The 26304-nt window shown below is 39.6% G+C and overlaps 1 protein-coding gene and 1 pseudogene across 4 annotated transcripts in view; both read right to left on the bottom strand.

Annotated features, from left to right (window-relative positions):
- Positions 1 to 11498, bottom strand: part of LOC125964994 (lathosterol oxidase-like) — a 28427-nt pseudogene extending 16929 nt beyond the window's left edge.
- A 2203-nt stretch (positions 11499 to 13701) lies between these two features.
- STK39 (serine/threonine kinase 39) overlaps positions 13702 to 26304 on the bottom strand; it is a 468977-nt gene continuing 456374 nt past the window's right edge. For 3 of the 4 annotated variants that reach the window (XM_033423490.2, XM_033423491.2, XM_004267261.3), the window contains exons 17-18: positions 25238 to 25302; positions 13702 to 14279 (exon numbers count right to left, since the gene is read on the bottom strand). In XM_033423490.2, coding sequence (XP_033279381.1) covers positions 14205 to 14279; positions 25238 to 25302 — 140 coding nt within the window. In that variant the 3' untranslated portion in view covers positions 13702 to 14204. The remainder of the gene's footprint in view (positions 14280 to 25237; positions 25303 to 26304) is intronic. The other variant, XM_033423488.2, reaches the window with a different exon arrangement.

Below are 26304 nucleotides of genomic sequence, written 5' to 3' on the forward strand. Positions count from 1 at the left end.
TCTCTCTAAGGGATATAGTGAGAATGCTTTGGAGTCGGACCGACTTGGGTTCAATTCCCCTCTGTCGCTTACTACCTGGCTGACCTTGGAGAGATTACTGAAGATCTTGGTACATTTATTTCCTCATTTATAAAAGGCGGATAATGAAACTGATTTCCTAGAGCTCTTGCAGGGCTTAAGCAAGGTAAGATGGGAAAAGTCTTTGGTTTAGTGCCTGGGCCAGAGCAAACCTGCAATAAAGGCACTCTCGTATTATGTAGGGAGGTTGTCTGATATAGCGATGAAGAAAGTGGGCTTTAGAACCAGATATACCTCTATTCAAATTCCTGCTTTATATTCCAATACTTACTGTATTATCTTGGGCAACTTAGTATTTCTGAGCCTTAGTTTTCTCATCTTTAAGATGGGGTATTAAAACCTAATCAATAGAGTTGTTTAAGATTAAGTGAGATGTTTAAGATTAAGTTTAATCAATAGAGTTGTTTAAGATTATGATTAACATACAGTATTTTTCTCTGACTTATTTTACTAAAACCTAATCAATTGTTTAAGTGAGATAATGTAAAGTGCTTATCAGAGTGATTGCTTTTGGCTGCAAGTAACATCAAGAACAAACATTTAAAATAGCTTAAAACACTGGCTGTTAACTTTTTGGCTACAGCCCACAATAAAAAATAGATCTTACGTTGTTTCTCAGTGTACAAATACACTTTATCACAGGACTAATGTGTGAATCAAATTTGATTATATGACCAAGCTTCATACAATATTCTAGAATGGGAAAATAAGAGTGTGGAATCCGAATTCAGGTTTTCCTCCAAATATGCAAGAATAGCATTGGCATCCCAGTATGTGATATGCTCACTTATATTTTTATTGAAGTATAGTTGATTTACAATATTATATTAGTTTCAGGTGTACAACATAGTGATTCAATATTTTTATAGGTTGTACTCCATTTAAAGTCATTAAAAAATATTGGCTGTATTCCCTGTGCTGTACAACATATCTTTGTAGCTTATTTTAGTTTATACATAGTATTTATTTGTACCTCTTATTCCCCTACCCCTATTTTGCTCCTCCTGCCTTCTCTCTCCCCACTGATAACCACTAGTTTGTTCCCTATATCTGTGAGTCTATTTCTGTTTTGTTATATTCATTCATCTGTTTTATTCTTTAGATTCCACATATAAGTGATTACATAGAGTATTTGTCTTTCTCTGTCTGACTTATTTCACTAAGCATAATACCCTCCAGATGCATCTATGTTATTGCAAATGCCACATCCATGTTGCAAATGGCAAAATTTCATTCTTTTTCATGGCTGAGCAATATTCCATTTATCCATTCAACTACTGATGGACACTTAGGTTGCTTCCATATCTTGGCTATTTCTAAATAATGCTGCTATGAACATGTATCTTTTCAAATCAGTGTTTTTATTTTCTTTGGATATGCAACCAGGAGTGGAACTGCTGAATCATATGTTAGTTCTATTTTTAATTTTCTGAGGAACCTCCATGTTGTTTTCCATAGTGGTTGCACAAATTTATAGTCCCACCAATGGTATATTAAGGTTCCCTTTACTCCACATCCTCACCAAAATTTGTAATTTGTAGACTTTTGGATGATGGCCACTCTGACAGGTGTGAGGTGATATCACATTGTGATTTTGATTTGAATTTCTCTGACTAGCAGTGTTGAGCATCTTTACATGTACCTGTTGGCCATCTGTATACCTTCTTTGGAAAAACGTCGATTCTGGTCTTTTGCCCACTTTTAATTTTTTTTTTTAATATTTAGTTGTATGGGCTCTTTATATATAGTTTGGATATTAACCCCTTGTCAGTCATGTCATTTGGAAATTTTTCTCTCATTCAGTAGGTTGTCTTTTCATTTTGTTGATGGTTTCTTTTGCTGTGCAAAAGCTCTCAAGTTTAACAAGGTCCCATTTGTTTGTTTTTGCTTTTGTTTCCTTCACCTTAAAAAGAGATCCAAAAATATTACTGTTTATGTTAAAGATTGTTCTATGTTTTTTTCTAGGAGTTTTCTGGTTCCTGGTCTTACATTTAGGTCTTTAATCCATCTTGAGTTTATTTTTGTATATGATGTGAGAAAATGTTGTAATTTCATTCTTTTACACATAGCTGTCCAGTTTTCCCAGCACCACTGTCTTTTCTCCATTGAATATTCTTGCTTCCTTTGTTGTAGATTAATTGACCTTAAGTGTGTGGGTTTATTTCTGGGCTCTCTATCCTATCCCCTTGATCTATGTGTCTGTTTTTGTGCTAATACCATACTGTTTCAATTACTGTGGCTTTGTAGTGTAGTCTGAAGTCTGGGAGTGTGATACCTCCAGTTTTGTTCTTTTTCTCAAGATTTCTTTGGATATTTGTGGTCTTTTGTGGTTCCATATAAATTTTAGGATTATTTTCTCTAGTTCTGTGAAAATGTCCTGGGCATTTTAATAGATATTGCATTAAATCTGTAAATTGCTTTGAGTAGTATGTACATTTAACAATATTAATTCTTCCAGTCAATGAACACAAAATATCTTTCCATTTCTTTGTACCATCTTCAACTTCTGTCACTAATGTTTTATAATTTTCAGAGCATATGGCTTTCACTTCCTTGGTTAAGTATATTCCTAGGTATTTTATTTTTTTTCATGTGATTTCAAACTGGACTGTTTTTTTGCTTTCTCTGAAAGTTCATTATTAGTGTATAGAAAAACAACAGATTTCTATATGTCAATCTTGTATCCTGCAACTTTACTGAATTCATTTATTCTAATAGTTTTTTTGTGGCGACTTTAGGGTTTTTTATAGAGAGTATCATGTCGTCTGCAAATAGTGACAGTTTTACTTACTTTCCAATTTGGATGCCTTTTATTTTTTTCCTGCCTAAGTGCTCTTATATTGAATAAAAGTGACGAGTAGACATCTTTTCTTGTTCCTGATCTTAGAGAAAAAGCTTTCAGCTTTCCACCTTGAGTATGATGTTACCTGTAGGCTTGTCTTTTATGGCCTTTGTTGAGATACGTTCCCAGTATACCCACTTTGTTGAGAGTTTTTATAATAAATGGATGTTGAACTTGTTCAAATGCTTTTTCTGCATCAACTGAAATGATATGATTTTAATCCTTTGTTAATGTGGTGTGTCACATTGACTGGTTTGTGGAGGTTGAACTTTCCTTGTATCCTTGGGATAAATCCAACTTGATAATGGTGTATGAGCCTTTTAATGTATTGTTGAATTCAGTTTGCTTAATATTTCTTTGAAGACTTGCATCTATGTTCATCAGGAATATTTACCTGTAATTTTCTTTTTTTGTGGCATTCTTATCTGGTTTGGGTATCAAGGTAATGCTGGTCTCATAAAATGTGTTTGGAAGAGTTTGAGAAAGATTGGTATTAATCCTTTTCTGAATGTTTGGTACAATTCCCCTGTGAAGCCATCTGGTCCTGGACTTGTGTTTGCTGGGAGGTTTTTTAAAATTACAAATTCAATTTCATTACTATTGATTGATCTGTTCAGATTGTCTATTTCTTCCTGATTTAATCTTGGAAGATTGCATGGTTCTAGAAATTTACCCATTTTTTTCTAGGTTATCCAATTTGTTGGCATATAACTGTTTGTAGTATTCTTATGATTTTTTTTTGTATCTTTGTGATATTTTTCCTCTTTTATTTCTTAACTTACTTGGATCCTCTCTGTTTTACTTGATAAGCCTTATCAATTTTGTTTGTCTTGAAAAAAAAACACAGCTCTTGGTTTCACAGATCTTTCTTTTCTTTTCTTTTTTTTTTTCTTTTGTCTCTATATTATTTAGTTTCTCTTTGAAATTTATTATTTTCTTTCTGGTGACTTAGGGCTTTGTTCTTTTACAAACTATTTTAGATGTTAGGTTGTTTATTTCTAATTTTTCTTGTTTCTTGAAGTAGGCCTGTTATCACTATAAACTTCCCTCTTAGAACTGCTTTTGCTGCACCCCATAGACTTTGGAAAGTTGTGCTTTTACTTTCATTTGCCTTGAGGTATTTTCTGATTTCCTCTTTGATTTCTTCATTTAGCCACTAGTGTTTATTTGTTTTTGAAGCATAGTTGATTTACAATGTTGTGTTAGTTTCAAGGGTATAGCAAAGTGAATCAGTTATACATATACATACATCCACTTTTTTTGTGTGTGTGTGGTACGCGGGCCTCTCAGTGTTGTGGCCTCTCCCATTGTGGAGCACAGGCTCCAGACACACAGGCTCAGTGGCCATGGCTCACAGGCCCAGCCGCTCCGCAGCATGTGTGACCTTCCCGGACTGGGGCATGAACCTGTGTCCCCTGCATCGGCAGGCGGTCTCTCAACCACTGCGCCACCAGTGAAGCCCCATCCACTCTTTTTTAGATTCTTTTCCCAAATAGGCCATTACAGAGTATTGAGTAGAGCTCCCTGTGTTATACAGTAGGTCCTTATTAGTTTATCTATTTTGGTAGCATGTTGTTTAGTCTTGACTTGTTTGTGTTTCCCCCATTTTTCTTCCTGTAATTGATTTTTAGTTTCATACCACTGTGGTCAGGAAAAAACTGTTTGATAGAATTTCTATCGTCTTAAATTTATTGAGACTGGTTTTGTAGCATAGGATGTGATATGTCCTGGAGAACATTCCAAATGCACTTGAAGAGAATGTGTATTCTGTTGTTTTTGGATATAATGTCCTATAAATATCTACTGAGTCCAACTAGGCTAATGTGTCATTTAAAACTACTGTTTCCATATTGCTTTTCTGTTTGGTTGATCTATCCATTGATGTAAGTGGGGTATTAAAAATCTCTACAATTATTGTATTATTGTCAATTTCTCCCTTTATGTCTGTTAATATTTGCTTTATATATTTAGGTACTCCTACAGTAGGTGCATATATATTAATAAATGTTTCATCCCCTTCTTGTATTGATCCCTTTATTATTATATAATGCCCTTCTTTGTCTTTTGTTGTAGACTCTGTTGTAAAGTACTTTACCTGATATGAGTATTGCTGACACAGCTTTCTTGTCATTTCTGTTTGCATGAAATATATTTTTCCATCTCCTCACTTTCAGTCTGTGTGTGCCTTTAGCTCTGAAGTGAGTCTCTGGTAAGCAGCATATACATGTATTTTGTCTTTTAATCTGGTCAGCCATTCTATGTCTTTTTTCCTCATTTTACATAGTTTATTTTTGAATTTTATTTTTTATACAGCAGGTTCTTCTTAGTTATCTATTTTATACATATTAGTGTATATATGTCAATCCCAATCTCCCAATTAATCCCACCCTCTGCCACTTTCCCCCTTGGTATCCATACGTTTGTTCTCTATGTCTGTGTCTCTGTTTCTGCTCGGTAAATAAGAACATCTATACCAGTTTTTTCAGATTCCACATATACGCGTTAATATACAATATTTGTTTTTCTCTTTCTGAGTTACTTCACTTGGTCTGACAGTCTTTATGTTCATCCATGTCTCTACAAATGACCCAGTTTTGTTCCTTTTTATGGCTAATATTCCATTGTATATATGTGCCACATCATCTTTACCATTCATCTGTCGATGGACATTTAGGTTGCTTCCATGTCCTGGCTATTGTAAATAGAGCTGCAATGAACATTGGGGTGCATGTGTCTTTTTGAATTATAGTTTTCTCTGTGTATATGCCCAGTAGTGGGATTTCTGAGTCATATGGTAGTTCTAGTTTTAGTTTTTTAAGGAATTTCCATACTGTTCTCCATAGTGGCTGTATTAAAATGATTATTGATACATATGTACTTATTGCCATTTTGTTAATTGTTTCCTGGTTGTTTTATAGTTCTTCTCTGTTCTTTTTTTGTTTCTTCCCTTGTGGTTTGATGATTTTCTTTAATGGTATCCTAGTGTTCATTTCTCTTTAGGTTTTGTGTATTGTAAGTTTCTGATTTGTGATTATTATGGAATTCATACATGTTGACCTATACATATATCTATTTGTTTTAAACTGGTAGTCATTTAATTTCAAATACTTTCTAAAAGATCTGTTTTTTACTCCCCTCCACCCCATTTTGTGTTTTGGATGTCATATTTCATATCTTTATGCTTTAACTGTTTGTTGTAGTTATAGTTGATTTTACAATTCTTTTTCAGTCTTTGTACTAGCTTTTTAAAGTGGTTGATCCACAGCCGTTACTATGTGCTTGCCTTTACTAGTGGGATTTTTCCTTTCCTATAGATTCTACCTTCTTGTTATATAGCCTTTTCTTTTCTACTTAGAGAAGACCCTTCAAAATTTCTTTTAGGGTTGGTGTAGTACTGATGAGCTCTCTCTCTCCTTCAATTCTGAATGATAATCTTGCTGAGGAGATTATCCTAGGTTGTTGGTTTTTCCCTTTCCACACTTTAAACATGTCATGCCATTCCTATCTGGTCTGCAATGTTTCTGCAGAAAAATCATCTCATAGACTTATGGGGGTTCCCTTGTATGTGACTCCTTGCTTTTCTATTGCTGTCTTAAGAATTCTCTCTTTAACTTTTGCCATTTTAATTTTGATGCCTAGGTGTGGATCTATTTGGATTCATCTTGTTTGGGACTCTCTCTGCTTCCTGTACCTGGATATACTTCCTTCTTCAGATTCAGGAACTTTCCAGCCATAATTTCACTGAATACATTTTCAACCCCTTTTTCTCTCTCTTCTCCTTCTGGGACCCCTATAATGCAAATGTTGGTACACATGATGTTGTCCCAGAGTTTCCTTAAACTGATTTCATTTTTAAAATTTGTTTTCTTTTTGCAATCCTGATTGGGTGATTTCCAGTATTTTATCTTCCAGATCACTTATATGTTCTTCTGTATCAGTTGGTTTGCTGTTAATTCCTTCTAGTGTGTTTTTCACTTCAGTTATCATATACTTCAGTTCTGATTGGTTCTTTTTTATTTTCTAGTTCCTTGTTATAATTCACACTGTGTTCATCTATTCTTTTCCCTAGTTCAGTTAGCATCTTATTATTAATGCTTTGAACTCTTTATTCAGTAAATCATTTATCTGTTTCATTCATTAAAAAAAATTTTTTTTTTTGGCTGCACTGGGTCTTTGTTGCTATGCGCGGGCTTTCTCCAGTTGTGGTGAGTGGGGGCTACTCTTTGTTGCAGTGTGTGGGCTTCTCATTGCAGTGGCTTATTGTAGGCATGCGGGCTCAGTAGTTTTGGCTCGCCGGCTCTAGAGCGCAGGCTCAGTAGTTGTGGCACATGGGCTTAGCTGCTCCATGGCATGTGGGATCTTCCCAGATCAGGGCTTGAACTCATGTCCCCTGTGTTGGCCAGCGGATTCTTAACCACTGCGCCACCAGGGAAGCCCCAATCTCTGTTCCATTCATTTTTTTTCAGGTTTTTTTCCTTTCTTGTTCTTTTATTTGAAACAAACTCCTCTGTCTTCTCATTTTGCTTATCTTTCTCTGTCTCTATGAAATTAGATGAAACAGTTACCTATCCTGGTCCTGACGGGGTGTCCTTGTGTGGGAGTGTCCTTATGCAGTCTGCATGTGCCCAGTGGCTTTTGTGGGTGAGCTGGATCTGAAGTGAGCATAAGTCACATTCCTCTTCCAGGTGTGCTGGCAGCTGTCACCTTGCTAGGAGGTGGAACTTGGAGATGGCAGAGATGGGGGAGGGCTAGAGCTAGAGCCAGGTGTGACAGGGGGTTTCTCCTCTGCCCAGTGGCCAACATCACCCTATCAAGGGAGGGGGCGGGTCTAAAGTTGCTGGAGCAGAAGCCCTGAGGGTCAGGTAATGTTCCCTCTAAGTGTGTGCTCTCTTCCCTCCCAGCATGGGCACCTTTGCCCTGCAGGGGAGCATTGTGGGAGTAGGTGTCCCGTGCAGGCCAGGGTGTGAGCTGGGGTGTTCCATTGCTTTGGCTGTTCCACACCAGTCAAAGCTCCAGATCACTCCCAATCTGCTGCCTCTGCAAGTGCCAGTGATGGCCATCCTCACCCTGTTCAGATACAGTGCTGGGTCCAAGCTGGTTCCATCCTCCACGACTGCATACTCTGCTCCGCAGCGGCAGCCTTTGCCTTAGTGGGGAGCTGTGCTGTGGAGCAAGAGGGGCCACAGTGTGCGCTGGGGTGGTCCCGGCCCCAGTCAGAGCACTGATCTTTCACCCCTGTGAACACCAGGATGGATGCCTTGCCAGGTCTGAGCAGACTCTGTCCCTGACAGCTATGCACTTAGCTACAGCAGCCTTTGCCCTAGTGTGGAGCTGCTCTGCAGAGCAAGAGGGGCCACGGTGGGTGCTCAGCTTGGCCTTGGGCCTGCAATGGGGCAGTTGCAGAAAACCAGCCAAAGTCCTGGGTCATTTCAATCTGCTTCCACTGCCTTGTTGAGGGAGTAAGCATGCATGCACCTTTCATAAGAGTAGTCTAGGTTTCTGGCAGCCCTGCTGTCAGTCTCCTTGGCCTTCAAACCTGCTAAGGGGACCTTTCCTCCCAGTGTTGGACCCCAGGGATGGGGTGCCTGATATGTGGTTCAGACCCCTCACTCCCCAGGGACGATCTCTGAGGCTGTGTAATCCCCCTCCTCTTTTGTGTCCCCTCTCAGGGGCACAGGTCCTGACCTGATTGCTTCTCCCCTCTTCCTGCCTGACTCTGTGTGGATCTCTCTCACAGCCTTGGTTGTATAAGTCATTCTGCCAGTCTCCAGTTTGTTTCTAGTGAGAATTGCTCCACATGTAGAGGTATTTCTGATGTGTTCATGGCAGGGAGGTGAGCTCCACAACCTCCTACTCTGCCATCTTGATCTCCTCCTCTTAATTCACTTCTTTCTTTCTTCAGGATCCCATAGAGTTTGCAGAGAGAAGAAAACTACTTTTGTATTTTGTGAAAAATCTACCTGAATGTACTCAATCTCACTCTGAGCACCTGCTAATTTTGAACGTAGTGTTACTTTACACATCTAAGCGCTGCTGCCAGAATCGTTCAATACCAAATTGTCCATCTGGGTGGAGGTTGGACTGGAGTGTTGTTTATACCATTTTAAAAAAAAATTAGTTTTTTATTTTTGGCTGCGTTGGGTCTTCACTGCTGCTTACGGGCTTTCTCTAGTTGCGGCGACGGGCTTCTCATTGCGGTGGCTTCTCGTTGCGGAGCACAGGCTCTAGGCGCACAGGCTTCAGTAGTTGTGGCATGCAGGCTCAGTGGTTGTGGCTCACGGGCTCTAGAGCGCAGGCTCAGTAGTTGTGGTGCATGGGCTTAGTTGCTCCGTGGCATGTGGGATCTTCCTGGACCAGGGATTGAACCCATGTCCCCTGCATTGGCAGGCTGATTCTTAACCACTGCACCACCAAGGAAGCCCTCTATACCATTTTTTAAAGGGCACTATCCTACTTCTTCCAGATTATAGACTCATTAGTTTACTGAACATTTTACCTAAACAATAATACCTGTCTTCATTCTGTAGCAAATTCAAATAATAGCATAAGATGGTAATTTTAAATAATGTTCCTTGCCCTTTGAGTTATAAGCTGCATTATACAGGTTCAGCAAACCTCTTCAGCCAATGATGCTCATTTTGTATGCTGCAATTCATGTGGGGAAGTTTTATGTACCTTTCTTAGCATCCATTGGTTTGACATAGATCCACAGTAGCTGGTATGCTAACAGTGCAAATTTTTCTCCTTTTTTTTAGGTCCCCAAACCAGCCATGACTAGGTTTGCTGAGCAAGGTATAAGAAGACAGGTAAAGAAACATCACTGTTATTGGACCACGCTTTTTCTCTGTGGCAAAATAGCACCGAGGCAACCACTGGGACCTTCTGGAAACAGGTACTTTTGACTGTTTTTTATGGCGTGTCTATTCCAGTGGAGTGCCAGCTCCTTTCATGTGGTGTTTTTGGGTGTTGATATTGTGTCTAGGGTCCCTGAGGGAGTCAGTCACTTAATCATATTTTAAAAATATGCCTTTACAGTCTCCACTCTTTATATGCATTAGACATTTTACTCATTCTTCGTAGTGCACATCCTAAGCAGCTAATTCTAGGAAGTATTGCATCAGCTTAAAGGAAACACTCTTGTATGATCAAAGCTCATTACTTGAAATTTTAGTTCATGCCAATATACAATGGAAACTGTCACTTGAAAACCAGTTGTTTATGCCTATTTGGCCTAGTAATAGACCTCTTGAAACTTAGAACCCTAGAAAGCATTACATAGTTCTAGGTTGGGACATTCTGGCCCTGAGGGTAGTTTCTAGTACCCACCCTGGCACACCACTTATACTTAAACCCAACCTGCCCCTTAATGTCCTGGTGAGAGTATGAAGTGGGCTAGGATTTCCTAACAAATTAGACAATAAATGTGTGCAGCAGAAAAATGGGGATATATTTGAGTTCCTTTCATTGTATCGTAATTGGCTAAAGCCACTTTTGGATGAGCTAGAAGCATGCTCTCTGCTATATGAATGGATAAATATTTTAAACTGATCATATGATTGTACTGTCACAAACTTAATGGGCCTCACTAAGTGACAGCTTCTCTTATCAAATACACCTCTAAGGCAAAAGAAGACCTAAGATTATTTACTATCAAATGCAAATCCTAACTTTGGGCAGAAGTCCTCCAATGTTAATTAGCTCATGTTCACCATCTCTTTAATTTAATTACTTAACTGTAGATTCTGCTTACCAATTTAACTTGGAGTGTTCACCAGGAAGGTATATTGCTCAACACAAAATAGACCACAGGTGCACTGTTGAGATGAGTGAAAATCCTGATATAAAAATTTCCCACGCTAGGATCCTATATGGGACTAGATTTGTTTTTTGAGAGCATTCTTGGCTCTTCCCCTAAAGACTGCTACTTCACCCTACTCCCACATGAAGAAGAGGCAAGAAGATATACTATATTTACCAGCATGTATGTAACAACACATAGGGAAATTTATAACTTTACACAGATAATTATTTGGAAAAAGAAATTAAGTTTTCATCACACACGATTTGTAGGTGTCTCTAAAAGTTGTCTTATATACAGAAAACCATTTTGTTCATACAAGAACAATATATTGGGGCTTCCCTGGTGGCGCAGTGGTTGAGAGTCCGCCTGCTGATGTAGGGGACACGGGTTCGTGCCCCGGTCCGGGAAGATCCCACATGGCCCGGAGCGGCTGGGCCCGTGAGCCATGGCCGCTGAGCCTGTGCGTCCAGAGCCTGTGCTCCGCAACGGGAGAGGCCACAACAGTGAGAGGCCCGCGTACCGCAAAAAAAAAAAAAAAAAAAAAAAGATAATGATAACTTCCTTCTATTTTAGATCTTTGCAAGTTGACCACAGTAGAGACACATGGGATGTGGGACAGTTTTTGTATATATTTAGGTATGAGACGTGAGTGCCTTGATTTTACGAAGAAATGTAAACCCTCCTGTTTGTCACAGCATGTGAAGCTGTCCAAATATCTGTGTTAGCGAAGTTTAGGTCTTTGCCAGTGAGCACAATCACAATGTGCCAGGTTTAATCAAAAGCAGGAAGAGATATGGGAACATATGTATATATATAACTGATTCATTTTGTTGTGAAGCTGAAACTAACATACCATTGTAAAGCAATTATGCTCCAATAAAGATGTTTAAAAAAAAAAAAAAAAAAAAAGCCTGATTGATTAGGAGAACAGTCACAGAGCATTGCCTAAAGGAAACGTAGCCCACTCATTCCACTCAGTTTTAAATGTGTTTTATCTTTCTAGACCACAAGTAAGAGCAACTGCTTGGATCACACTCTCAGCTCCTGGCTGACCAGCACTTCCTATCATATACCCTACACATCTGGGCCCCCGCAGAAAGTACTAGAAAGGGTAAGTAAGTGTTCAAAACTTGCGATATATGTATCAATGCTTTGAGAGTTTTTAAGTTTCTGAATACATAACTCGAACTTCCAAGAAGAATTTCATCTCAGGCTTTAGAACTAGGAAAAATCGTGTTTCTCCTTGAGAGAAAAAAGAAGTGTTCCTCTTCACTGTTGCTGTGTTGGAAGCTCTAATCCCAATCTGTGTGCTGCTCTAGCAATGGTGTAGGACCTCATCATGAACTTCATACTTGCATTCATCTTGTTAGCCAAATCTTACTGACCCTTCATCCTAATAATTTGTTTATGTATTTGAAAGTCTGTATCTTGGTATATAAATATATGTAAGCTCCCTCAGATACCATTAGGAAAGATATGGGAATATGGGCGTAAAGAAAATATAGCATTATTCTTTACTATATTGCAAAAGAGAGATCTACAGTTCCTCATGTACATTTTATTCTGAGAAGAATATGAGGGTCTTTTCTTACACTGTTTTTGGCCACAAGTTGTGCAGTGGATGTCAGGAAGCCAGGGCCCTAGGAGGCCAGCTCTGCAGGAAGCTCTGAAAGGCCCTGGACAAGTCCTATAACCACTCCTGCCTTAGCAGTTGGAAGGAATTCTTCTCACTTGTCCCCTGCAGCCCTGTGGTTTTTGACTTAAAGACAGACTGTCTACATGGAGCGTGAATGTTTGTCTTTCATTCTTTTATCAAGCAATTGTCATACCTGATTTTCTGTGACTGGACGGATGCCTGATGGATGCCTTAGTCTTCCTCCGGGGCACTTTTCACCAGTTAATTCTCACTAGGCATTTTATGGAAGCACTAAATATCACTGCAGCAGTGCAGACACTGCCTAGAGGAGGAATGAAACAATGTGACACTACCTCTTTGTGCAATAATACACTTTTATTTTCCTTTTACCTTTGCAGTCATCTTTGAGTAATTGTTGTGTAAACAATAGAATGGAATGAAATTACATTAAATTGTATGCAAATGGCTCTAGAACACCTTAACAATTATGACAAGGCAATTATAAATAACTTTTTTGTCCTTAGTAATATATATTTGCTTTTTAAAGTACATTAAAGAGCTGCCGTATCTAGGGTTAGCTAGGAAAGAGCAAATGCTACCATCTGGGAGCCACCTCCCTGAAAGTTTAGACTCCAATTTTGAAAATCCTAAGGTTTACTATTCCATAATGTACAGTCAAGCAGAGGGCTATTTGGGTTGAAAGTATTTATTCTTGAAACTTAACAGCGTTTTACCTTTTGGTCATTGCACAAAACCCTTTCTATTATTTTTTCACTCCATCTGGGTATTCTGCAGAATTTCAAGTAAAACACGGATTCTGGTATATGTTCAAGTTTATCACCTTTGGAACGACAGATCCTATCACTTCAGGAGACGTCAAATCAGAGGTGGGTACATAATTAGCAATCTAATAGAATAGAATGGCAACGTTTTATATCCTAAACGTCCCAGTGAAGCAAAACTTACATATGCCACTTTATGTAGAGGAAATTTTAGATCTGAGACTATTCCAGAGTAAAGCAGCCTCAGGCACGTTCTTCATGTGAAAGGTTTTTTGTTTTTTGTTTTTGCAAGGCACCTCCCTCTCCCAAGAGACAATCAGCTTGTGGACTGGTTTTCAGGCAAACCAAAAAGAGTAAGCATCCTAGTTCCTAATTCAGTCATTTCAAAAAATCACAAGTTATAAATACTCCAAAGATAGACCTGAAACTTTTTGTTTAAATAACAAGAGAGTAACTGCAAGAAGCATATATAATCAAAAACGTTTTTCTCTTTCTTCTAGCTAAGGTGTGTAATGCATAAATATATGAAAAATAAAATTCACAGTCAGTTTTAAAACTAGAATTCAAGTTCGGCTAATAAATCTTAATTTTATATTAATTTCTAAATACAACAGAAGAGGCAGTATTGTCAGATGTACAATAAAGTATTATAACAGAAAGGAAGGACAACAATGAGAGAAGAAATAGGCTTCTGATAGAAAAAATTCCTTTCGTTGCCAATAAATAGGACCACCTGAGTGTGTTTCAGATTCTTTTCACGTAAGGGAGATCCGAATTGACTGCTGAGGGTATTAAATATAAATAGCTTTTGGAAAAATGAGCAACAGTCGTGCAGCTGTGGTGTTTGCTTGTTCTCATACTGTGGGTTGCTATAGAATAAAGCAGAACTCAGTGTTGTTAAGTTTAAAAAAATTCTTTTTTTATCCCGTTATGTTGAAGCCGGCCTCTTCACAATCCTCTGATTTTGCTAGGGGGTGGGAGGAAGTGGCAGGGGAGGGAAAGGTTGGGGGGAGGGCACGGCGAGGGGGAGGCATGGCAGATCAGGGCGACATCAAGGGACAGACATCAGCTGACACTCAACTGAGCAAACCCAATCAGCTTCACTTCGTCGGGAATCTCCGACCCATCACAGCCAGAAGCCTGAAAAGGGAAAAAGAAACGCTCAGTGCTGGTTGGTTGCTACTGGTTTTTTACAGACTTGTTCGTGTGACGGCAGATCCAAGCACCGTCTTCATGGGGCCAGGTGTCCCATCTCTTCCAGGAGACATCCTAAGAATCACTTTCTTCAGTGACTACTGGGCGCTAACGACCCTGAGAAATCTGGACCTCCAGTACAGAAGGGATTTGTTACCCGTGAAAACACCACCACTGGAACCACCGATGAACCACAGGACTGCGCAGAAGGTACATACACAATCTCAACAACTAAGTAAAATGCTTTTAAATATGCTTTACTTTTAAAAGAATATTATGAAAGTGAGCAGAAGAGATCTATCAAAATCACTTCCTTTGTCAAACTGGCCAAAAGAAAAAGTGGTCACCAAGTAGTGAAACAGCTCATAACAGACAACTGTTGTTTAAATATGTGTAATTTTTACACGGAAAGGTACCATAACAAGTTTTTCCATAAACAATTTATAATAATCTAGGACATATTATTTATTACCAAGTTATAGAGTGCCAAATACTTTATCATTGCAAAATCCAAAGAAACTGCAAATAAGCCATTGCCCATCAAAGCTTTCACTGGCCCTAATTCAGCTTATTCTCCTCTTTTTGACCTCCCTCTCCTACACACGCACACAGAGTACTCAGATCACCATTCTAAGTTGCCTCTTCACTCTGTAGTACAAAAATCACAACTGGACATTATGTAAGTACTACGAGTGGGGGGAAGGAAGTTTGAATGCCTGGGAATGGGCAATTAATTACCAAAGGGCCACACAAACCTTTTCTTGGCCTAATGCCTGCTAAATTATTGTTGAAACAATTAGTTTCCCAGGGTACGAAGCCCTTTCCAAAATCATCACGGTGAAGCTGCTTAGCATTGCTCCAAAAAAACGTACAGAAACCAGCTCTTTGCCAACCCCAGCATTTTCCTTTAAAATAAGCAGCTAATTAGAACATATAACTTAATATTTTAAAATAATTATCCTTAAAATAACAGTGTGAGCAGTTATGCTTAATAAAATCCATAGCCTAAAGAGTAGGAATATTAACAAACTTTGTGTCTGTCTAACGATGTCTCTAGCTTCACTTAAGATATTCAGTAAAATACCATTTCCAATTTCCATTGTTTGCATTGCCAGGGTCAGAAAGGTCAGAAGTGCTTCTTTCCTTATCACTGAACAAAGCAGGCATACTGATACTGTAATGCTTACCATACCACCCCACCAATTTTCTCCTTCTACTACCTCTGTTTCTTGATCTATCCTCCTAAACTTCCCTTCTCTCCTTGTCGCTATTGCTAACAACGTCATTTACTCAGCCCACTGATGCGGGCAGAGACAATCTGTGTAGACAACTGACAAACATATGAGGTCAAGCTATTGCTGCTGCCGTTGACAAAGGTCAGACTAGCAAGTGTGAAGCACATCAGTGCATTTGAAAGCTACATCAGAAATTTGTAAATGTGAATAGCAGGAGGTTAAAATGGCTAGAAATAAAAACATTAAAATCCTTCCAGTGAAGAGTAATAGAAGTGAGAATGTGTAGTCAGTCAAACCAGTGATTATGTGGGTACACGGCATAGGGGGCCCACGTCCCGTCCTATGTTCTGTTTCCTGGCAAAGAGGCACAGGCCGGGGGTTTGGCTTTGCTTCAAGGCACTCAGCCCTCCTCTCCTCCAACTATCTTGCTAGCTCTCTCTTAAGGCCAAGTCCTTGCCTCTCTGCGGCTTGCAAAATGCTCACGAGGGCAACATGCATCTAGAGAAAAGTGACCAGAAACCCTTAACGCAGCAGTTCTCAAACTTTATCAAGAACTCCAAACAGTTCTGTCTCTGTGGGTTACATTTATTGTACCCACTTAGAGATGTTAAAAAAATTATTTTTATAAACAAATGGGACAGAGCCAAACTTACAAGCTTTTGCACAGCAAAGGAAACCATAAACAAAGCGAAAAGACAATCTACAGAATGGGAGAAAATATTTGCAAACAAACAATGCCACCGACAAGGGCTTAATTTCCAAACTATACAAACAGCTCATACAACTCAACAACAGAGAAACAAACAACCCAATCAAAAATGGGCAGAAGACCTAAACTGACATTTCTCCAAAGAAGACATACAGATGGCCAACAGGCACACGAAAAGATGCTCAATCGCTAATTATTAGAGAGATGCAAATCAAAACTACAATGAGGCAACACCTCACACCGGTCAGAATGGCCATCGTTAAAAAGTCTAAAAATAACAAATGCTGGAGAGGGTGTGGCGAAGAGGGAACCCTCCTACACTGTTGGTGGGAATGTGAGTTGGTGCAGCCAGTACGGATGTTCCTCAGAAAACTAGAGTTACCATATGATCCAGCAGTCTCACTCCTGGGCATATATCCAGACGAAACTAATCCAAAAAAGACACATGCACCCCTATGTTCATAGCACTATTCAGCTAAGACATGGAAACAGCCAAGACATGGAAACAACCTAAATGCCCATCAACAGAATGGATAAAGAAGATGTACAATATATACAATGAAATACTCAGCCATAAAAAAAGAATGACATAATGCCATTTGCAGCAACATGGACGGACCTAGAGATTATCGTATTAAGTAAATCAGAAGGAGAAAGACAAATACCATATGGTGTCATTTACGTGGAATCTAAAATATGACACAAATGAACCTATCTGCAAAACAGAAACAAACCCATGGACATGGAGAACAGACTTGTGGTTGCCAAGGGGGTTGGGGGAAGGATGGAGTGGGAGGCTGGGGTTAAAGTTATTATAGATATAAATGGAGAAACAACAAGGTCCTACCGTATAGCACAGGGAACTATCATATTTAGTATCCTATGATAAAACCATAATGGAAAAAGAATATTAAAAAAAAGAATGTATCACTTTGCTGTATAGCAGAAATTAACACAAAGTTGTAAATCAACTATATTTCAATAAAAAATATTATTTCAATAAAAAATATTTTTAGTAATGTTAAAGTACTAAATATATTTTAAAACATAAAACATGTTTATATAGATTATCTGGTACTGACCATCTTAGAAAATAGTTATTTCTAAAGTATTCATTTACTGATTCATTAAACATTATAGAAATAAACCCACTGTGTGCTAATAAAATCTTCATGAAAAATAATCATAGTTTCCTAAAACAAAAATATGAGAAGAGTGGCACTACTTTTTCCATTTTTGCAAATCTTTAACGTTTTGCTTAATAGAAGATGGCTGGCTTCTTACACCTGCATCTGCATTCACTCTACTGCTCTGTTTTCCTTAAAGTGTATAAAGAAAATCCAGTCTTTCACAAAATAGGTAGTTGGAAAAGGGAAGAGTATCTTAATAGCCTTTCCAGATAATTGTGGATATCATTTGTTACTATGCCGAAACTTGCCAAGTGGTATTTTCTTTTTTCTTTTTTCAGATTCAGGTTCCTTTTTATTCAGGAGCACGTCTTTTCATAACGCCAATGGTGAGCATTGTCAAGATCCATTCATCAGGGGCTGCAAAATGATGATATTCTATCATTCCTTCCTTATTTGCTAGCTGAATGCTTCTACAAAAAGAAACTTCTCCTCATCAACTATTTGGTTACCCTTAATGGCAGTGTCCATATATACTCCAGTTGCTGAGGCCTCCATGGGCTGCGAGCCGTGCAGACAGTCGCCGTCACTGCGTCGTGGAGGTGGGATGGGGGAGGGAGGTTCGCTGCTGCTTCAACGCCCGGGCCCAGCCAGTGGGTGGCCGTTGAGAGGACGCCGGGGGACACAGCCCTGAGCCTGTCCCCGGGCCCCTCAGCTCCCCTGCTGGCCCCGAGGCAGGAGGACCTGGAGGGCCCAGGGAAGAAGGCCGGATCTTCCTCTCAACTGCACTCTCTGCCATGGGGACCACTGCGAGGCTGACTGCCAAGTGGTATTTTCTTAAAGCTTAGTTGCAATGTAGAATGTGAAACCATCACATTCAACTTTTCATAACTCTATTATACTAAACAGTGGTCTGTTTTACCTTTGAATGGATCTGTTACCTGTGTATGATGTTTTAGCATCACTGAGCTATGCAAACCTTCCAAATGTTGACATTAAACAATATCAACAAATCATATTTATTAATATTACCCATCCCCAATCTCATCAGAAATGCCTTTAAGTACTGGGGGTCGGGCAGGGGGTGTTTCTCTCAAGCTTACCATGGCAGATACAAGTTTTCTAAAATCCTGTTTTTGCTTGAAGTCTGAAGTTTCTTATCGACAACAAATATTGTCAGTTGTTTTCCTTAAAGTGCTTGGTTCATTTCGAAAAACAAGTCTGCCAGATCCCTAGTCTGAATAGCCAATGTTTGTCAGTTGTTCTTCCAAGTAAAAGTGATATTCCATGAAAAAAAAATATGGCTAGTTCGGCTCTCAACTCAAACAACTCACCAGTGCTTTTCCTGGAGACAACCATCATACTTCAGTACTGAAGAAAAGATGTGTTCTCAAGTGGGGACTTGAGCCAGTTCCACTTGTTTCTTAAAATTTTATTTACTTGCTGAGTGATGGAATGAGTGCTTTGAAGATGATGCCTACTACTACGTTTGATGTTCCTGCCTTGATGTGTGCCAACATCAGTAGCTTTAACCACAATGGCTTTTACACCAAATGTCAACACAATGGAAAAGGCCAAGTAACACCTTCGTATTGTTATGAAAAGTTTTGACACTCAGGGTCCCTTAAAATGGTTTCAAGGAATCCCAGAAGTTCAGTACCCTCACTTTGAGAACTCCGCTTCAAAGGAAAATGTATCCGTTATCAGGACTGTAGCATGATAGTGTAACACCACAGCTCTCACTCAAGGGTCTGTACTGATTCCTGAAAGCCCCCACTTCCCCATCCCTCCTGACACACCAGCAGGTGTGGCCCACATCCTGCAGAGGAGTTGAAGATGCGGTTGTCCAGCATCGATCATAAGGATTCCTCACCACCTGGAGAGTTTCTGACCTCCTCAGGTGATTCAAAGGTTCAGCAGTTTGAGAACCTCTGTTCTACCCTAGTGCGCCACAAAGTGTGAACCTCCCTTTCCTTTAGAACGGGGGTTCCCAAACTTCAGCATCAGAATCACGTGGAGAGCGTGTTAACACATGGATTCCTGTGCCCCATTCCCCCAACATTCTGATTCCTTAGGCCTGGGATGGGGCCCCAGAATTCACATTTTTATCAAGTTTCCAGGTGAAGCTGACACTGTCCATCTGGGGACCACACTTCGCAGAACCATTGTTTCACACTGAACAGGAGACAGCTGCTATGCTACATGGACCTTCTTGAACTGACAGTTTCAGCAGGGGGAGTAAGTTTAATACTCTCAGCTAGTTTTTATATCATTTCAGTCCTGGCTTTACCTGTACTTTGGGGAATGTTGCCTTAGTTGTGCAGCCTCGGGAAATAAGGCTCTTTAGTCATTAATTACCAATGCTTATAAAATTGCTATCTGCTGCTCACCGTCAGTAATTACTAGAGAAATGCAAATCAAAACACCTCACACCAGTCAGAATGGCCATCATTAAAAAGTCTACAAATAACAAATGCTGGAGAGGGTGTGGAGAAAAGGGAACCCTCTTGCACTGCTGGTGGGAATGTAAGTTGGTATAGACGCTATGGAGAACAGTATGGGGATCCTCAGAAAACTAAAAATAGAGCTACCATACGATCTAGCAACCCCACTCCTGGGCACATATCTGGACAAAACTCTAATCCAAAAAGATACATGCACCCCTATGTTCATAGCACCACTATTCACAATAGCCAAGACATGGTAACAACCTAAATATTCATCGACAGATGAATGGATAAAGAAGATGTGGTACATATATACAACGGAATACTACTCAGCCATAAAAAAGAATGAAATAATGCCATTTGCAGCAACATGGATGCAACTAGAGATGATCATACTAAGTGAAGTCAGAAAAAGACAGACAAATACCATATGATATGACTTATATGTGGAATCTAAAATATGACACAAATGAACCTACCTACAAAACGGACACAGACTCACGGACGTAGAGAATTGTCTGGTGGTTGCCAACAGGGAAGGGGGTTGGGGGAGGGATGGAGTGGGAGGTTAGGGTTAGCAGATGTAAGCTTTTATATATAGAGTGGATAAACAACAAGGTCCTACTCTAATAGCACAGGGAACTATATTCAATATCCTATGATAAGCCATAAGGGAAAAGAATATTAAAAAAGAATGTATATATGTGTATAACTGAATCATTCTGCTGTACAGCAGACATTAACACAACTTTGGAAATCAGCAGTTTTTTAAATTGAAGTATAGTTATCTGCAATCTATGTGATTAAACTTCAGAAACTAAAATCTATACGGCTCATGTAAATGTGTACCAACTGGATGTTAATTACATGCACAGTTGACCCTTGAACAATGCAGGGGTTGGGGGTTCCAACCCTCCAAGCAGTCGAAAATCCAAATGTAACTTATATTTGGCCCTCCTTAAACATGGTTCCTCTGCATCTGCGAATTCAACTAATCACAGGTTGTTAGTACTGTTGTAGGTGTTTACTGAAAAAAGTTCGTGTCTAACTGGATTTGTGCAGTTCAAACCCATGCTGTTCAAGGGTCAACTGTACTTACAATTTGTGTTGTTTCTTCAAGAACAAATTAAATATTTTACATTTTCACTAACACGATTTTAAAAATCCCACACTGAAAGCAGCCAAGACTTACCTACTTTACAAAACTGCAATGTAGCATGACTTAAAAAAATTTATGAAGACTTGCCTTGAGGCTTACAACGATAAAACCATACTGATATGTCAAACTCAAAGCACATACTACTTGAGCTGAAATGCCGCCTATGCCTGAACCACTTTGTTGAAAGTGGTAAGAAGGTTTACTGCTCTCCCGGCTCCCAGCCACGTCAACAACGGAAATCATACTTCACTTACTATCTTACCTGTCAAAGGAAGCTAAAGATCTCATTGGGTGGAGGAAAAAAAGTACATGTACGTCTTTAAATAACCAATATCCTTGCCCCTCAGGCCACTGTCCTTCTTATATAAGCAGATATATAAGATAAGAGACACCTTTTCAAGCCTGAGGCCTTTTCAAGCCTTTTCAAGCCTACATTGTGGTGGGAGCTGGGAGAGGAAAGAGATTGGAGAAGGAGTCATCTACCAATAGAATGCTTCCCAGCCTCGGCTAAACACTGGAATCATCAGGGGCGCCTTCCAAGTTCCCAGAGCCCAGACTCCACGAAGAACAATTAAATTAGGCTATGTGGAACGGGACGCAGGCATTCGTAATTTTTTAAAGTGTCTCCACCATTCCTTGAGTGAAACCACTGTGCAGCCAGGTGAAGAACCACAATACTAACTACTACTCTTTAGATAATTTTCAGGCCCCTTACATTCTCCTTTAGAAAGCAAAGAAAGCGCTGAGATTAAAATGATAAACAGCTGAGAGATGAAAGGGCTATAAGCAGTAGCCACTTAGGAGGAAAAATGCTTCCGAAACACTTTGATCTTTTAGTCTTCAATAAAATAACCAAATTGGATCTCTGTGGTTTCACCAGGATGTTATTAGTGTCCGACAGAAGATTAAGCTGAGGAGCACTTCTAATGAGCTCTGTCAAATGGGTCTCAGACTGGCTGGCAACCGACAGCCACAAAGAAACCCTCTCAGGTTTTAACTAGGGATGCATGGAGAGTTAACTGACAGAAACAGAAGGTCACTCCTGAGTCTGGCTTTATTTAACACCTTTAACTGTCTTTGGGGGAAAAGCCATCAGTTTCCATTTACTGAGAATGCCACACATTCCGATCCATTCTCAAGCTATAAGGGGAAAGAAAAACTTGCACGGCTTCTCCTGCAGGTCTCCTGCGCCAGACAGGCCAACATTACTCACTCTGCTTAAGGTACAAAGGAGATCTGGTCTCAACCCGTGTAAGTGTGTCTAGTCATCCAAAAGGTGAATCCACAAACAGAAACCTGTAAAACCATAAGGCTGCAAGGTCCCGCCTGTAAGACTGAATAGTTGTTGAGCTCTGGGCCGTGATGCTAGATCAGGGTTGAATTCCCAGCTTCTGCACTGCTTGATCCTGGGCAAGTTAACCTCACAGAGCCTCTGATTCCCAAGACATAAAATGGACCCAACGACATCACCATCTTGGAGGCTCGTGAGGACTACATTAACTGAGCTGAAGTAGGTAAAACACCTCACGCAATGGCCCGCAAACGGTGGATGCACATGAAACAGCAGTGATTCTTGTTATTTCTGCAGGCAAGGCCAAGGCATTTTGAGAGAAATTTTCCTAAATGAGGTTTGTGTTCTGATATATTTTATTAATTATGATCAAGTCCCTACTACGTGCAGGGAATCCAACAGAAGCCCCTGCCTGCCTGGAGCCTCTGAACTTATTAGAGACACAAATAAGATTCTACACAATTTCAATATAATATAACCTTTCGGGGAGAGAATACAGGAGGAGCACCGAGGCCAAGATCGGATGCCAGAAAAAAGCTTGCTGGAGAAGTGAAATTAAGGCAGAAAACTGGAACGTGTCTAGGTGTTGGTGACACAGCGAGCAGGCCTGGAGAAGTTGGGAGAGAAGGGTATTTTAGGGAAGAGTACATACAAAGGGTCAGCTGATGAAAATAGGAGGAGAGAGGACTAGGGGAAGAAGTGAATGGGGGGATAAAGAAAGGTGGAGCAGGACCTAAAAGGAAGTCTGATCGGGGAGGACTTCCTTTAGCCATGATCAGGGTTTGAGTTTCAGAAGAGGACAGTGGAGAGCCAGTCGAGTATTTGGGGCATTTTGGAATTAAGGAAGAATTACGCGGGCTAGAGCCCCAGTGTAGTAAACAGAGCTGGAGGCTGGCAAGTTGTAGGCAGGAAGCTCAGTTTGGGAAGATAAGAGGATCCCGCTAGGGGGCTGAGAATGGGGATGAGAAGGACAGACTCAACAGAGCGAATCCAGGGAACTAGTTTCACAGGGACAGTATAGTGGGTGTTTCTACAAAACCTTCAGTACTATGAAAGGCCTGGGGTTGCTACTCCTATTTTATAGGTAGGCGAGTTTAGAGACAATGGGAATAAGCCAGCATAAAAGTTTTAATCTCTTATCTCTAGGTTTACATGTTCAAAATTGGGAAAATGTTCAGGAGGTGGTATGTTGTAACTTCTTTTTTTGCAGTAGAAAAAAACCGAAGAAACATTACTACTGGCTTGAAATGCAGACACAGGGTGTCATCTTTCTCATCCATATATCCTCATATAAGTGAAACATGTTTGTGAAGATGCAGGTGAATTAGAAACATAATAGAGGTGACAGAGGAGCCCCAAGCTAGAAGATGAATTTTTCAGTTTGTTAATTTCTCACTCTTTGTCTGACTAAAATGTTCTTTTGTTATCAAAACAAAATGAATTTCTTCAGCTAAATCCTTTCTGTGAAAATCTTTGTGTTTTTCTTTTATCACTCAGCCTGGCCCTCTGAATTTAGTTGAGGAGCAAGACCCAGAAAGTTAATTAGCACCAGGTTAACATTTGCTGTAACGAATCATTTAGCATTTTCTGGCCATGCACATTTTCCATTAAATTTTCACGAGAAGTAAAACAGACCATCAACGTATGTTGTGCAAAACAAAGTGTTGGTCATCTAGATCTTAAATTGCTTGCAGCATTCAAGACTGGCCCTTGATAAGAATAATTTATAATTTAAAAAATGAGTCATTTAACATCCTGCTTGCAAAAACCTTCAGGAAAATCGTCACTTTTGACTACTTGGACTTCTCTCCATTTCTGGCCATGATCACAATCTCTTAGTTTCACAAGGACCTCAGAATGCTCAGTATCTGTATCTCTGTGGCTACTCTAGTTCTTAAATTTAAAATCTGCTAGTGCAGAAAAACTGCTGGACTATCTCCTCTCCACAAGAACCTGTTACTGTGATTTGAAATGTGGAGTTAAAATGTTATGTCATTGCTCACTAGCCTTCAGAGGGCTGTTCTACAATCGCTTCCAATTATGTAAACCATTTCTACAACAATCGGCCTCAATTTTTAAACATTAGAACCACTTGGCTTTTGCTTCAGGAAAGCTTTATTAAGAGTGCTGCTTCAAACTCAGTTTAATTTTGTCTTTATGGTCAAGTTGCCATACAAACTGGAAGCAAAAGGGTACAGACTTCAAGACTTCTCAAATGGCTACTCTTATTGAAGATGTGATGGTAAAAGAACAAGCTATGCTCATGGGAGAGGAACTTTCCAGTCATGATCAGAAACTGTTCCCAAGCCATAAAAAAGAACAAAATAATGCCATTTGCAGCAACATGGGTGGACCTAGAGATTGTCATACTGAGTGATGTAAGTCAGACAGAGAAAGACAAATATCATATGATACCGCTTATATGTGGAATCCAAAAATAAAAAAAGGGTACAAATGAACTTATTTACAAAACAGAGTCACAGATGTAGAAAACAAACTTATGGTTACCAGGGGGGAAAGGGAGGGGAGGGATAAATTGCGAGATTGGGATTGACATATACACACTACTATATATAAAATAGATAACGGATAAGGACCTACTCTGTAGCACAGGGAACTCTACTCAATAACCTGTAATGACCTATATGGGGAAAGAATAAAAAAAAAGTAGATATGTATATGTATAATTGATTCACTTTGCTGTATACCTGAAACTAACACAACACCGTAGATCAACTATATTCCAATTAAAAAACAAAACAAAACAAAAAACCCCAGAAAATCTTCCCAAATGTTGACCAGGTAAATGACGAATGCAAAAACGGACACCCACCCCAAAACCAAAGCAGAATTACGGGACAGGTTAATCATGATATTATTCCTTATTGGCACAGCATGGCGAAATATTTACCTTTGTTCCATAACTTTCCACTTACCAACTTAAATGTCAATGTTTTTAAAGCTTTGGGATCATCTACAATCTTCTGTAAATTAGCAGCCACTGTAAAATACAAACATGGAGAAAAAGTGTCCAAATTATTTCCAATAACTGGATTTTCACATCAATGATTCAGAAAATCTGACTAATGATGCAATAACCTGCAAAATCATCTCTTTCACAGACATTACAAAGTCCATACAGATGACCAAACTACTCTCATAAAGACGTTTTCTATCACAACCTACATCTTCAGCACATCTGAATTAATCACTATACACTGACCCCACGTTTTCTACAATAAAATGAGAAATTACTTTCTAGTGGAAAGTAGAAATGATAGTAGCCCCCCATTGTTTCCACCACCTGGTTTTTCTCAACACTCATTATTAAGAGATCTGTTAGCCAGGAGAGGGCAGTACAAAACAGAGGAGGGGTATCACAACGACCCATTTCTCTGGAAATAATAGGTCAGCATTTCGAACTCCTGTGCCTATAAATTCACTCAATTCTCTGCACCCATTTTTATCAAAGCAACAAAATACAGTGGATAACCTCTACGACTCAGGCATGTGTTTTAGTGCTTTCAGGGCACGATGATCTGTCAAAGCAGTGAAGTACCACCTTGAGCAACACAGGAACTGGCTGAACAGGGTCAAGCACTAGAGGCTGTCCGTTTGGAGCTCAACAGTGCAGCTATGTTTTTAGTATTGGCCAGATTCATCAGAGACCCCATCCTGCTCTCTGTGGCGCCATGACGTATTTGAGGCTCTCACAGAGAAGTCAGCCTTTCTTGCTTTGGGTACTGTTTATGAACAGAATCCTCAACAGGCGATGCCGATGGAAATTTAACACCTTCCTCTTTCCACGACCAAACCTGAACGTCAGGTAAGTACTATTGGTCAAAGAAAGTGAAGTTACTATTGAAGAAATTAGGAGAGAGGTCCTCTTCATCATTTTTATTTTTCATGAGGAAAACCCCCTGCTGCTTCAGTAATTAGGCATCTGAAAAGTTATCTGAATATTTTAAGGGAAAAGAAAACCAATTTAGGAGAAAATAGTAAA

The sequence above is a fragment of the Orcinus orca genome, chromosome 7, assembly GCF_937001465.1.
Source record: "Orcinus orca chromosome 7, mOrcOrc1.1, whole genome shotgun sequence".
NCBI classification, from domain to species: Eukaryota; Metazoa; Chordata; class Mammalia; order Artiodactyla; family Delphinidae; genus Orcinus; species Orcinus orca.